Source organism: Mesoplodon bidens (assembly GCF_964165515.1).
Source record: "Mesoplodon bidens genome assembly, chromosome: 14".
Classification (NCBI taxonomy): Eukaryota; Metazoa; Chordata; class Mammalia; order Artiodactyla; family Ziphiidae; genus Mesoplodon; species Mesoplodon bidens.
Window position 1 is genome coordinate 30,820,641 of NC_138170.1, and position 13,842 is coordinate 30,834,482.

General features: G+C 46.3%; 1 protein-coding gene across 6 annotated transcripts in view; it reads right to left on the reverse strand.

Annotated features, from left to right (window-relative positions):
* Window positions 1-13,842, reverse strand: part of ANTXR1 (ANTXR cell adhesion molecule 1) — a 293,533-nt gene that overhangs the window by 144,294 nt on the left and 135,397 nt on the right. For 5 of the 6 annotated variants that reach the window (XR_014017420.1, XM_081253940.1, XM_081253943.1 and 2 more), the window contains exon 13: window positions 1,458-1,553. Coding sequence is in view for 5 of the 6 variants with exons in the window: in XM_081253940.1 (XP_081110066.1) it covers window positions 1,458-1,553 (96 nt within the window). In the remaining variant the exon portion in view is untranslated. Of the gene's footprint in view, window positions 1-1,457; window positions 1,554-5,682; window positions 5,814-6,684; window positions 6,731-13,842 lie in introns of those variants that run through there. The other variant, XM_081253944.1, reaches the window with a different exon arrangement.

Sequence of the window (13,842 nt, forward strand, 5' to 3'; positions counted from 1 at the left end):
CCCACACATTCTTGTCTGCTACAAGTCATCTTTTCCCCTCAAAACCAGAGGCTTCTGTTGGTGCAAATGCCTCTTTCTTTCCAGAATCCTTGCCACAGGGATCCACATCCTGACTGAGTTTTGCATTCATCCATTTATCATCTCTTTAAAGTGTTTGAAACCATTTCCCCCTTTTGTTCAAGTCTAGTATTCTATGAGGCTTCGGTTTCTGTCCTACACACAGATTTGAGTCGCCTTGCATGGTATGCTAAATGCTGGATTTCCAGAGATAAAGTGAAGACAAGCTCTAGCCTGGAGATGCTCACCATCTATTTTCCTCTGCTGGGCCTGCCATGGACGAACTGAGATGCAGGGAATGGAAGAAGCTGTGGCAGTGGAGCAGCGCTCACTTCAAACGCACCCAGCTTTACAGCGCATGCTCTGATTGTGCATGAAGTCAGGGCATGTGCTAGAGCTAGACTTGAAAGAGCTAATGTTTTTTTTTTCATTTGGATATTACTTTGTTTGGTCTTTTCCTGGTTTGGGGGCCAGGGAATAGAAACTGATAGACAATCACATATCATTTGGGCATGGCAGGTGATGGCGGGTTATTCCAGGCCCTGTGCTATTTGGGGAGATGCTGGCCAGAGCTATGTGGTGGCTCCAGGTGATGAAGATGGGGAGGAGGTCCTTACTGATCTTATGCTGGGCACATATAGGTGTGTCCTATAAATGGTGGCTAAAAGAAGAAAATAAAGGTAGGTGCCACTCTTTTTTTTTTTTTTTTTTGGTACGCGGGCCTCTCACTGTTGTGGCCTCTCCTGTTGTGGAGCACAGGCTCCGGACGCGCAGTCTCAGCGGCCATGGCTCATGGGCCCAGCCGCTCTGCTGCATGTGGGATCTTCCCAGACCGGGGCACAAACCCGTGTCCCCTGCATCGGCAGGCGGACTCTCAACCACTGCGCCACCAGGGAAGCCCGGTGCCACTCTTTATTGTTAAAAATAAAGATGCCTGTGGCACTTTCTCAGATGGGCTGACTAGTTGCTAAGACCAAGGTGGCTTTGGAAGAGTATCAGCTGGTGCAACTCAACAAGTGTGTGTGCACACGTGCACATGTGCCACACACACACACATGCATGTGTATTTATTACACGTCAAGTAACACTCATCATTTACAGTATTCTGCTGATCCTTCCTAGGCACTGCACCCAGAGCAGCCCCTCTAGCTGCTCCACCCAAAATGGTGTGTCCACTGGCAAACTCTAACGCATACTGACTCCTAATGACACGTGATTTTATTGATCATGTTAGTTTTTGCCAATATTGTAAAAATTGTACAAAAGACACTAGACTTATTGTTAATTATTTAGACAGTTTCTTGTTGCCCTCTACTTACTCATGGTCCTGTTAACCTGTGTCATTCTTTGCTTTGAGCGGCCTGAGGTCTGAGGCCGGGGGAGAAGCTTGGGGCACTTACCACAGTGCAGCAGAGCGGCCAGAACCACCAGAGGAGAGCCAGGGCCAGAAGCAGGAACAGGATCAGCAGGGCGATTGCCAGTATGGAGCCATCGGACTGCGGGGCCGAGAGAGAGGGCGGTCAGCAGTGGGGCCGGCTGTGCGTGCAACCAGCATGTGAGCTTGGGGGGGCAGGCAATACCTGTGGTCTCTCCCTCCCCGCACTCCCATCCCCGATATGCAGATTTAAGGCCCAGAGAAGAGCACAGTTTGCCGAGTAAATGGCTGAAACTCTGCCCAACATTCCGGGCAGCACACTCTATGTAGTCAGTTCTCGTGAGAAGTGGGTTTGTCTTCTCAGGGAGGCCCCGTTCTTCTCTTTGAACAACATCCTGAAGGACCAATCCTGCAGGAGACAGAGCAGATGGCTGCCTATGCAGCTGGGCACTGAGATGACCTACCACTGCCCATCTGCCTCCGGACCATCACCCTGTGCCTGGTGACAGCCTCCCACTCCCTGGATCTGCTGTCCCCACCACCCCTTGGGCTGGACTTGGGACAATTCTCAGAACTCAGCCTGCTTCCCTGAGCCTGTTTCTCATAGGTGCGTGTAAGAGATTCACGAGGCAAAGTCTAGAGCCCACTGATGGGGTGTGATAAAGGGTAGAGGGATTCCAGGAAGAAGAGGGTGAGGCAGCTTCTGCTGACCCTGGGAGGGGAGGGGTGTGGTGACTGAGTCAACGCTGTTCTCGGGTCCAATGAGGCAGGCACCCAAGACAAATCATGCCCACTTCCAAACATGCCTAGGCCAGTCCCCAAAACAGACAGTTGCCGTGACCTGACACGATTATTCACTTTCATCAACAGAGGTCCCACTCCCTCGGTGTCAGTATTCTGGGGCTGCTGGTTCAAGGAGCAGATTTAAGTCCCCTCCACCACCCCTTCTTCCCAGCTACCGGGAGTGCAAGTGGGTACAACCTTTGGAGCTGGGGGCGAGGGGCAAGTTGTCACAGGTATTAACTGTCATAGGTACCCCTTCTGAATAAAGCTGGCAATTCCACTTTTAGCTTCCCCCCCACCACATCAGATATGTTTGCACAGATGATGATGATGATGATAAAGGAAAGCAACCTAAATGCTTAACAATTAAGGAATAGTTAATAATACATGGTAGAACCACCAATTACTCTGTAGACATTATGTTTACACATAACATTTAAATGACCTGAGAGAACAGCCTTGATATAATGAGTGGACTTATGTTTGCCAAGAGTGAGAGAGAGACTGAGGGATATTTACTCAAATATTAATGGTGATTTTGCTGGTAGTGGATTTATGGTAATTAAGAAAAATCTGTCTTTGCTTTTCTTTTTCTTTTTTTAACATTGCACAATGAGAAAGTAAACTATTGAAGTTGTATTTTAAAAATCTGCACTTGGGGCTCCTCCCTATGGTATCAGGGCTCACGTGGCCCTGGGATCCTCACCCAGGATCAGTGGACCTATGGGGTACACAGATGGGCTCAAGTTCATGGAAGGTGTGACCCTCCTGAAACAACACTCATGATCTTCAGAGCATGTGTCTTCAGGGGAGACTGTTCACAGCATGATCAGACTTTCAAAGCTGCCCTCTCCCCAACCATTTACAGAGGGGGAGGTTGGATGGCCTGTCCGAGGCTACACAGCAGGTTAATGGCAGAGCTGGGGCGTGACTCACCCCTACTCTGAGGGCTCAGTGGGGGCTACTGGAAGCTGTTTAAAGGCAGCTTTTACTCCGTGGAATGTTTTTGACCCAAAAGCCAGGGAACTAAACACTCGGCTCCCACCAAGCCAAGGCTTGGGAATGCCAGATTGTCCCCGAGGGACCTGCACCTCATAAGTGCAGGTGCAGGGCTGGGCAGTGGGTGGGGAGAGGGCACAGCAGCCAGAGGATGCTCCTGGACCCACAACGTTTATGCATGAGCTACGGCAGAGTGATGCTCTCCTTGAAGAGAAAAAGAAATCCCGTGTGTTCTCCAAACTCACAGTTAGTCAAGGACAGCCCTCTTGATCTTTCAGTCTCTAAGTTCCATGCCCATAAAATGGAGATACTGAACCTCACCTGCCTCATTGCATTGATGTGAGGAGAAAATGAACTGTAAGATGTAAGCAGACATGGCCGGACAAGTGGGATGGAAGCTATCATGTCAGACGCTGAGCTGTAACTCATGCTCCCTTTGTTTCCTCGTGGCCAGCAAACATGGTGGCCATTTCAGATCATAAATCTGTTTGCAGTCGGAATAATAAGTGGTTTGGTTACTGCAAGGCTTATAAAACAGTGGTCTTTCAGGAGTACGTTATAATTTAGTAAAGACTACAGACTGCATTTATTCCCATTAAATGCAATCTCCCCTCTCCTGATTTTATTTTCACTCTAGAGAGAGGAACTGAAGCAGAAAGGCTGATATATTGTGGGGAAAATTATTTTAATTCCTTCTGGAAAAAGAAGTTTTCCTGTGAAGTGGGGAGGGTGGAGGACCGGGACCACAAGGGGAGAGGGGAGGCTTCAGCTCCGGAAGGAGATTTCCTGGATTCAGACAAAGCTTCATCCGGCCGTCTCTGAGCAGGCTTGGTCTGCCTCGTCCCAGCCCTCCCTTCCGTGGCGAAGGAGGACAGCATGGGGCTCAGCAGGGGCAAGGTGCAGTGGGGATGCTGGGGGAGTGGAAATGCAGTGGGGCAGGAGCTCCTGAAGGGACTGACCCTTGCTCTGGATGCAGCCCCCAGTAAAGCCCCCCAACGCACTGCCTGGTTTTCAAGATCTTCCAGCACCGTTATATACAAACACCCAGTGCAAAAAAGAGTCACCGTCAGACAAAGGGCATGAATTTTTGATAAACTTAGACATGAAGCTAATGTCCTACAAGTAGGTAACATGTGCATGCAACCTCGGAGGAGGTTCATTCAGCAAACGTTTACTGAGAGTCCGTCCAGTGCCCACGGAGAAGACCTCAGCAGTAAGGATGGATTACACAGAACCAAGGTGCTTGTGGTCTGCTGAGGGATATGCATCAACCGTTATCCACACTCAGGGGCCTGTGCGTTATTCAACAGCTGTACACGCAGCACCTTTAATTAATTTATTTATTTTTGGATAGTTTTTATTTAATTTAAAAAATTAAAAAAATTTTAATACAATTTTAAAGGTTACTTTCCATTTGCAGTTATAACAAAATATGACCTCTATTCCCCGTGTTGTATAGTACATCCTTGAGTCTATCTTACACCCAACAGTTTGAAGCTCCCACTCCCCCAACCCCTCTCTTGCCTCCCCCACCCTCCCGCCCACCACTGGTAACCACTAGTTTGTTCTCTATATCTGTGAGTTTCATGCAGCACCTTTTATGTGCCAGGCAGTGAAAAAAGCAAACAGTCTCTTGAGTCTTAAAGCTTACATTCTGGTGCAATAGTAATAATGATAGTGATGATAATAATACTTGTTATCAGTATAGCTCATATTTATTGAACACTTACTATGTGCCAGGGACTGTCCTTTCTAAATATGTACTAACATGCTTTCCATATGTTAGTTCACTTAATATTAACAACCTTATGAATTCAATAATATTGTTTTTTTCCTATCTTACAGAAAAATACTGAGGCAAGGACAGAAGAAGCAGCTTGCCCAAGGTCACAGGGAGAAACCAGAATTTAAAGCTGGGCCATTTGGTAAGACATGGAAGCAACCTAAATGTCCACTGACAGATGAATGAATAAAGAAGAGATGGTACATATATACAATGGAATACTACTCAGCCATAATAAAGAATGAAATAATGACATTTGCAGCAACATGGATGGACCTAGAGATTATCATACTAAGCGAAGTATGTCAGACGGAGAAAGGCAAATACTATATGATATCACTTATATGTAGAATCTAAAATATGGCACAAATGAACCTATCTACGAAACAAAAACAGACTCACAGACAGAGAACAGACTTGTGGTTGCCAAGGGGGAGGGAGGGATGGATTGGTAGTTTAGGATTAGCAGATGCAAACTATTATATAGAGAATGGATAAACAATAAGGTCCTACTGTATAGCACAGGGAACTATAGTCAATATCTTGTGATTAACCATAAATGGAGAAGAATATGAAAAGGGATGTATATATGTGTATAACTGAATCACTTTGCTGTATAGCAGAAATTAACATTGTAAATCAACTATATTTCAATAAACTAAATTTTTAACAAAGTTGGGCCATTTGGTTCCACAGCCTACAAGTTCAACCAGCAGATTACTGCCCTCAGCAAGCACTAAGAACTAAGTGTCTGGAACTAGCACTGAGGAGGTGACACTGGATTCTCACCCTCAGGCGAAGAAGAGTTTGGTGTTCCTGCACAGAAAGCAAACACAAAGTGCATGGTGTAGGGTTGAAGGAGGCAGGGTCCCCACTGTTGGAGCCCAAGCTGAGGGGCATGGCTTCTAACTTGAGCCTGAGTGGCTTCAATATGCAGGGACTGTGATCGGACTTGTTTCTTGGGAAGTAAATGCTTTCAATGCATAGGGTATGGACCTGAGGGGAAGATTGGAGGTCAAAGGCCCAGGTGGAAGGCTCCTGCAGTCCCTCCCAGTCTTTTAGGATGACATTTTACAGGGTCACTCCTTCTGAAACTCTTGCATTTTCATGGATGTCTTTGTACTAATTTTACTAACGATAGCAACTGTTATTGTGTGCTACCTGCATTCCCGGCACTGTGCAAAATGCTACCTATGCATGAGCTCATTTAATTAAATGAGCCTTGTTAAAGCAGTCTTGTTGCAGGAACTGTTATCCCCTTTTTGAATAAGGAAAAAGGAGACTCAGCGAAGGTATGTAACTTACCCAGACCCTTCCCGTACCACTTACGGACATATTTATATGCCCTCAATTTTAATGTTGCAAAACTGGGAATTGAACCTTCACAGTCTGATTTTAGAACCTTGCCCCCTTCCACTTCATCATTACACTCTAATGTCAGATTTATAAAAAATTCGCTTAAGAAATATCTATACTTGAAAGACTAAACATAAGGCAGCTGCATGAGAGACTGAGACCGCGTTTGTAATTGCTCCATCTGATGGAAGGAAGTTCATCCACATGGCTCCGGGTGGATCAGAGTGTCACATAGTGCAAGTGTACCTCAGAGTGAAGTCCGAAAGGGATGGAGGCCACAGCAGGGCCTGGTTGCCCCTTATGATCTTGAATTGGAATTTCTATCAACTACCTTGTGAAGAGGAATTGACAATCATGTAAGGATGGCTCCGTGTTACCTGTTGAATGAATATGGGTATGTAGTAGAAATACATACACATCTGCCTGTTTAGTATTTGCTTCATTCATGAAATTAGTTCAGCTCCTCTAAATTAATCCTTTTGCATTTTCATCTAGTCCCAAGATGAAAAGCCCCTTTGGGTGCTAAGACTCTGCCATGGGCTGGAAGGCATGTGGAATGTTCCACAGCCTACACCATGTAGCTTGGTGGCCCAGAACCTGGCTCTGTTCTGCTCTGGGTCAAACTGCCTTGGCTCCTTGGGCTTTGGCCTCCAGCCCACCCTCCTGCGTCCCAGCTCACTGTCTGCTGGCTAACCCTGTGTTACCTGCTGCCTGCTCTCCAAAGCTTCTTCCTGGATCGGAGCTCAGGAGGGTCATGGGCTGACCACTGCTCTCAGCCTGACTCAGGACAAGTGTGTGGACTCGGCCTCTGCTCCTGCCTTCACCAGGGCACAGGGTGGTCAGGACTGGAAAGATCCCTGGGCCCACATGGCCTCCACCATGGGGCTGAGCAGGGCCATTTGGGTCAGGGCCTAAATGCGCCTGCCCAGGCCCTGTCTTGGATGGCTATATGGCAGGAGGCGAGGTGGCTTCCTCACCACGCAGAAGTTCCGAACCAACCAGCCTCCAGGCTTGGAAGTGGATGCATCCTCCAGGCTCTCTGATGCCGGGGAGGGGAGCCTGAATGAGGCCTTGCCTGGACTTGACTTTATGACAAGAAGCGAGAGCAGGAGCTGACCTGCCCAGCAAACTCTGTTCCTGTCCTTACTGGGCAGCCTCTGCATGGAATTCTCTGGAAGCTTTGAAAGAGATTTCAGAAGGGAAAACAGCAGCAGATAAATAGCCAAAGGTTGACTCCTGCCACTGTTATTTTCCCGACAGCCTAGTTACCAACACAAGTTAATTTCTTATTTTATTTAAAAAGTAAAAATAAAGTTTAATAAATCAACATGGCCCTTTGGTTTAAAATATTTTCAGCAGGAGGTGTGGGGCTTTGGGGTGTGACTAGAGATGAAAGGAAGCAGTGCTAAGGAGGTACATCTTCCAGTTAGGGGAGGGGACATCCATTTTCTTCAATAAGTAGTAGTTTTATGCCTTTTTTCCTATGAATGCTGAGGTGTAAGGTGCTCACAGAGGCCTGCGGTGGAGCATGCAGACACAGAATATTAAACATGAGGGCAGATGCTTGGGCTGTTCCTTCCTCTGGTCATTCCTGGTTAGGATAAATTTCCCTGAAGGCTGCCTGGCTTGCAAGGCAAATCCCTGCATCATGGCTTTTTAAAATGCCTTTGTCCCCGGCTCACCAAACGAGGGCATCTTTTAAGATGAGGAGGCATTGTTTTCAAGAGTATAGATTTGGAAACTTGAATAATGAAAGCATCTCTCACATGGTAGGTTTCTAGTAATTTTGGATTTCTGACGCACGGCAGGGGGGTGAGGGATCTTGTGTGACAGGAGAGAGGGAGGTCTCTGGGCAGCAGAGCATCAGGCATCGCTGTTCCTTCCTGTCTTGTTTTTTTTATGGTGGTTTTTTTTATGGTGGTTTTTTTTTTTTGGCTCTGAACATTTTATCTTTAAAAAAACAGAAAGAAAAGGGGAAAAATAAAACTGTCCCCACAAGGGGGGAAGGCCCCCAGTGGGCCCCTGCCTATTGTTCCCCCTGGCTTCAGAGACCTCTGTATAGGCCTTAGCTGCTTGCTGGCCAGGGTAAAGGGAGGAGGGTCAAACTGAGAGGAATGATGGGAAACTGGGGAAAGCCCAAGTTAAAAAAACTTGGTGGAATCCCCCATCTCCAAGCTGGGTTTGAACTGGGATTCTCCCTTGTCGTTCAGGCATGGGGTTATTATGTAGCCAATGAAGTGTCTTCAGCTCTGCCTGGAAAACTGTCTCCGTTAAGGAGGGAGGGAGCATCCTTCCCCACTCCTGTGTATCCTTCCACGTTGAGGGCACTGTGTGTAAAACTCCAGGCCTTTCTTCTCCTTTACTCCTTCAGTAAACGAGGCCAGAGCACAGCGACCATGGGCCTCTGCCCTCCCCTTCCTATCTGGGGAGTGTGCTGCCCACCAAGACAGAGCAGAGGCTGTCTTCTTGTGCTCCATGCAGGCTGGTGTTGTGCGGGGCCTGATGCTTGTACGATCTGGGGAGGCCTCTTTAAGAAAAAGAACATAAAACTACAAATGCAAAGTAATAAGCACCCCTCCCAGGGCCTTAGAAGGGCTAGAAGGGACCCATTCAAATGAGGATCCCTGAAACGTAAACTTCATCAGCGTTCCTGTAACTCTCCTCCTGGCTGTACGTCTTCCCTGGACAGGCCCCATGCCCACAACGCGGTTGGCAAAGCTATTTAATCCTGGGCTTCAGTTTCCAGCCCATTTGCCGCCACACTCAGCCTTAGTCTCCAGTCCACAACAACAAAGGCAATACTGAGGTTTTCATATATGGTTTGAGGGTCTCATTTCTATTTGTTCACGTGTTTTATTGCCCCCAGGACAGTGATCCTTCCTATATCTCTTATTTTAACTTCCCCCAGGATGGACCCTGGTAATTTGTTAACAATCACATTTTGAAAACAGTGTACAGGAATTATTAACAAAGGGCTAAGGAGAGCCCTCCCTGATGGGTGGTGGGTTTGCTGCGGTTCTAGGATCTAGGCTAGGTTTTGTGGATTCTGAGCATCGCCCCTGAGTTACTGAAGACACTCAGATTCTTTCACACGGTTAGATGAGGCTGTCTTTTAAACATTTAACCTGAAGAATGAATTAGCAGGTTTATTCTGCCACATTGAAGGGCTATTAGCCAAACTCTGCCAAAAATATGACAGGAAAACAGCTGATGAGCCATTAGATATTTTTAAAAGCTGGCAAGGTTGTTTCCCTGGTTTCAGTTGGTAAATGATGATGCCACAGGGCACTCCAGGACGCGACGAGGAGACTTTGCTCGGACGTGAGGCTACCCAGTGGTCCCTCTTCCTCTCCTCCCTCCATCCATGGCCCTGTCCCTCTTTCTCTGGTATTGAGTGAGATTGTCTTTGAGGCACTGTCGAAAAGCACTCAAGGCAAAGAGGCCCTTCCACTACAGGCAATTCTGGTCCATGATCTTATGGCAACTTGCTTGTTCTAAATACCCAAGAGGCCATCTGGGTGAGAGGGAGATGTGCAGACAGAGATTAAGGGACCAGGGACATGCTGACTTTTCCTGCTCAGATGAGAGACCCTGTGAGCAGGCAGAGGAGTGTCAGCTCCTAAGCGGGAGGCTGCAAGGCTCTGTACCCCCTACTGCACCCGTCACCCTCCACTCCAGGCAGCTTTGCTCCCTTTCCCTGGGCAGAGGCTGCCACTTGGGAGGTGTCACATTCCAGTGCTCTGAAGTGGAATTTCGAACCATCCTCAGCAGCTGGTATGAGCTCTGTTTCCTGCCCAGACAAAACTGGCAGAGTACAGGCAAGTTTTATTCCGAAAGATGAAATTTAAGTCATTTTATTGCTGCTGAGAAGTTCTGGATGGGCAAGCCCAGAGACCAAAATTCTCTCTCTCTCTCCCAGAGCTTATATATTCTGACTGTTATTTCTGGAAGTAACTTCAGCCATTATCTAACTTCTCCACCCATCCCACCCTGCATTTTATTGGAATTCTATTGCTCTGGCATCTGTGGCAGTGCTCTCCTCAGCTTCCTTCCTCCTATCTCTGATTATTCCTTGCTCACCTCTTCATGGGCTTTTCCTTGTATGCAGTCCCTTAAATGTCAGCATGCCACATGGATCCATTTTTTTAAGAAAGGTATATACTTTTTTTTTTTTGTGCAGTACGCGGGCCTCTCACTGTTGTGGCCTCTGCCATTGTGGAGCACAGCCTCCGGACGCGCAGGCTTAGCGGCCATGGCTCACGGGCCCAGCCGCTCCGCGGCATGTGGGATCTTCCCAGACCGGGGCACGAACCCGTGTCCCCTGCATCGGCAGGTGGACTCTCAACCACTGCGCCACCAGGGAAGCCCAAGAAAGGTATATACTTTTTATTGTGCCTGAAGTATCTACTTTTTTTTCACTTTAAAAAATTATGGTAAAATATATATACACATAACATTTGCCATTTTAACCATTTGTAGTATACAATTCAGTGGCATTCAATACACTAACCATGTCGTATGACCCATGGATGCATTCTTGGTCCCTTGCTGTTTTTCTTTCTAAAACTCTTTCTAAAACTTTCTGAACATGGGCTGTCTCCTTTCCTTTCATAGTTTAAACTCTCATCTAGATATTGCTGACTCAACTCTTGATCTCTAGCCTAGATCTCTCCTTATGCTTCAGGGTCATAGTCAGGGTCATTCCACTGTCTGGTAGGTCTTACTGACACTGCAAACTCAACAGTTGCAACTGAGCTCACTGTTTTCCCCTTCGAAACTGTTCGTTCTCTTCCTCTCATTCAATGGTACTACCCATCAATCCAAGCGGGAAATCTGGAAGTCCTTCTCAGTTTCCTTTTTCTCCCTCTCTCCCCCACCTGAGGTCACACCCTCCTATCAGCACATCTGCTCCTTTGACCACCTAAGGACTTCTTGAATCTGCCCTTGTCTACTCCTTCTCCAATACTTGATTAGGTTTAGAATCTTACTACTTTTTTTTCTGGCCAGTTGTAGTTATCGCTTCACTGGTTCCTCCGCCACCATCTTTGTTAGCCAAATTCCATCCTCTACCACTGCATCTAGAGTCATCGACCTAAAATGTTATTATGACCGCTCTGCCCACCCATGGACTCTTCAACAGCTCTTCATTGTCCACAGTTTTTAATACTGGAGAATTTGATGACAGTGATACACCCCTTCCTCAGAAAAGTACACATTCACATTTGTACACAAGCTCACTAATTTTGATTATAATTTTGGAGGGGGGGGGTCCATCAAATCCCCAGAATCCACTTATGGATCCCTCAGTCCAAGAGTCCTTAGCTCAAGGCCCTTCACAACTAAGCTTCTCTTTTCTGCAACCTCCTTTCTCACCACCTCCTTCCTTACGCTTTGTGCTTTGACGAAACTCAACCACGTGTAGTTCCCTGTATACACCTCACTGCTCTCTCATGTTCTTCTCCCTGAAACACCCTTTCTTCCTTTCATTGCTTGGGCAACTGTTTTTCATCTTTCAAGTCTTAGCTCAGGCACCACCTGGTGCATTTATAGCTTACATATTTATTGAACACTTACTATGTGCCAGGCCCTCTACAAGCACTGGCGTAGAGATGGACACGGTCTCTCTAATCATACACCTTGTAGTTGCATGGGGAACACAGACAAGTAAATGCTACCACTGAACTCTGAGTTTGGGCTCTCATTTTATCTTATATCTCTATCTTAGCTTCTCCTCTATATTATAGATATTATATCATTATGTGCCTCTCACTGAACTCTAAGCCCCTGGAGGACATATATATGACTTTACTCATCTTTGTGACTTTGAGATGTAATACAATGTTTCAAACATAAAAGGACTTGTCCCTCAAGTATTTATTAGACTGAGGGAAATGACGGTTTGGCAGATTAATGCCTTCCACAGGTTGTGGGGGGCAGAAATGGCACAGGCGCCAATGTTGCCCCAGGCTGCTCACCACCCCCTCCATGGTCCCGTCACTGGAAACAGCTCACCAGCCTCGCTGCAAAGAGCTTGGGCTTTGGATTCAGTAAAATTTTGTTTTTGTTTTTTAACATGTTTATTGGACTATAATTGCTTTACAATGGTGTGTTAGTTTCTGCTGTATAACAAAGTGAATCAGCCATACATATACATATGTCCCCATATCTCTTCCCTCTTGTGTCTCCCTCCCTTCCACCCTCCCTATCCCACCCCTCTAGGTGGTCACAAAGCACCGAGCTGATATCCCTGTGCTATGCGGCTGCTTCCCACTAGCTATCGATTTCACATTTGGTAGTGTGTATATGTCCATGCCACTCTCTCACTTCATCCCAGCTTACCCTTCCCCCTCCCTGTGTCCTCGAGTCCATTCTCTAGTAGGTCTGCGTCTTTATTCCCGTCCTGTCCCTAGGTTCTTTATGACCTTTTTTTTTTTTTTTTTTTTTTGAGATTCTGTATATATGTGTTAGCATGCGGTATTTGTTTTTCTCTTTCTGGCTTACTTCACTCTGTAGGACAGACTCTAGGTCCATCCACCTCACTCCAAATAACTCAATTTCTGGACTCAGGAAAATTTAAATTTAAGTCCTAATTCTTCCACTAATTGATATGTGGACTTTAGGCAACTTACCCAACCTCTCTCTTAAACTTCCTTTTCTCAACATATATGAAGTTGAGATAACTCCTACTTCCCAGGATTGATTTGCTGTTACATAGGATAAAGTACGTAAAGATCCTGGCACAGGCCTCCTTCAATAACTGTGACTTTCCTTTCCATTACTCCCTTGCTTCTGTTCCCAAGCCATGTTCCTGGTGATGTGCCCAGACTTGGCTCAGGTAAATAAATTTGATTCCTGTGAACAACCTCTTGCAACTGTGACTGAGCTATGGTGTTGGTGGGTGGTCCCAGGTTACATATTTGGGAAACCACAGGCCCTCAGGTTGCCATCGCAATGTCAAGGAAAGGGAAATCCAAGTGAGTTTTCCAACGGTAAATTTAATAGCTTCCATTAAAGTTGATCAAACATTAATGAGGGTAATACATAATCAAATATGAGGATTTATTCTTGCTACCTGAGAGGTAATCTGGGCTAGAAATGGCAATAAAAGTGATAGGCACTGAAGATATTGGATTCCTTAACTCACGAAGTAGGCAGTATAGAAAACATATTAGGTGAGAATTACCTAAGCCCTTGTGGAACTCTTTTTCAAAAGCAGGGCTATAAAGTAATGAGGCTGTTCATGTAGTGAATATAGTAGCACTCCCACACCCAGATGAATCTAATTCCCTCCAAACTGGTGGCTTTGGATGCTGGAGACTCTCCAATGATTCAACCAGTGCTCAAAGGAATTCTGAAACACCTCCCTCGGAAGTGTTTTTGAAACCAATTTATAGGTCACAAAAAGTAAATCTGATATCTTCTAAGTCATGCTTTGTTTTTTATCAGTGAGGTTCCCAGCTTGATAACCCACCATTTACCAGACCTGGTT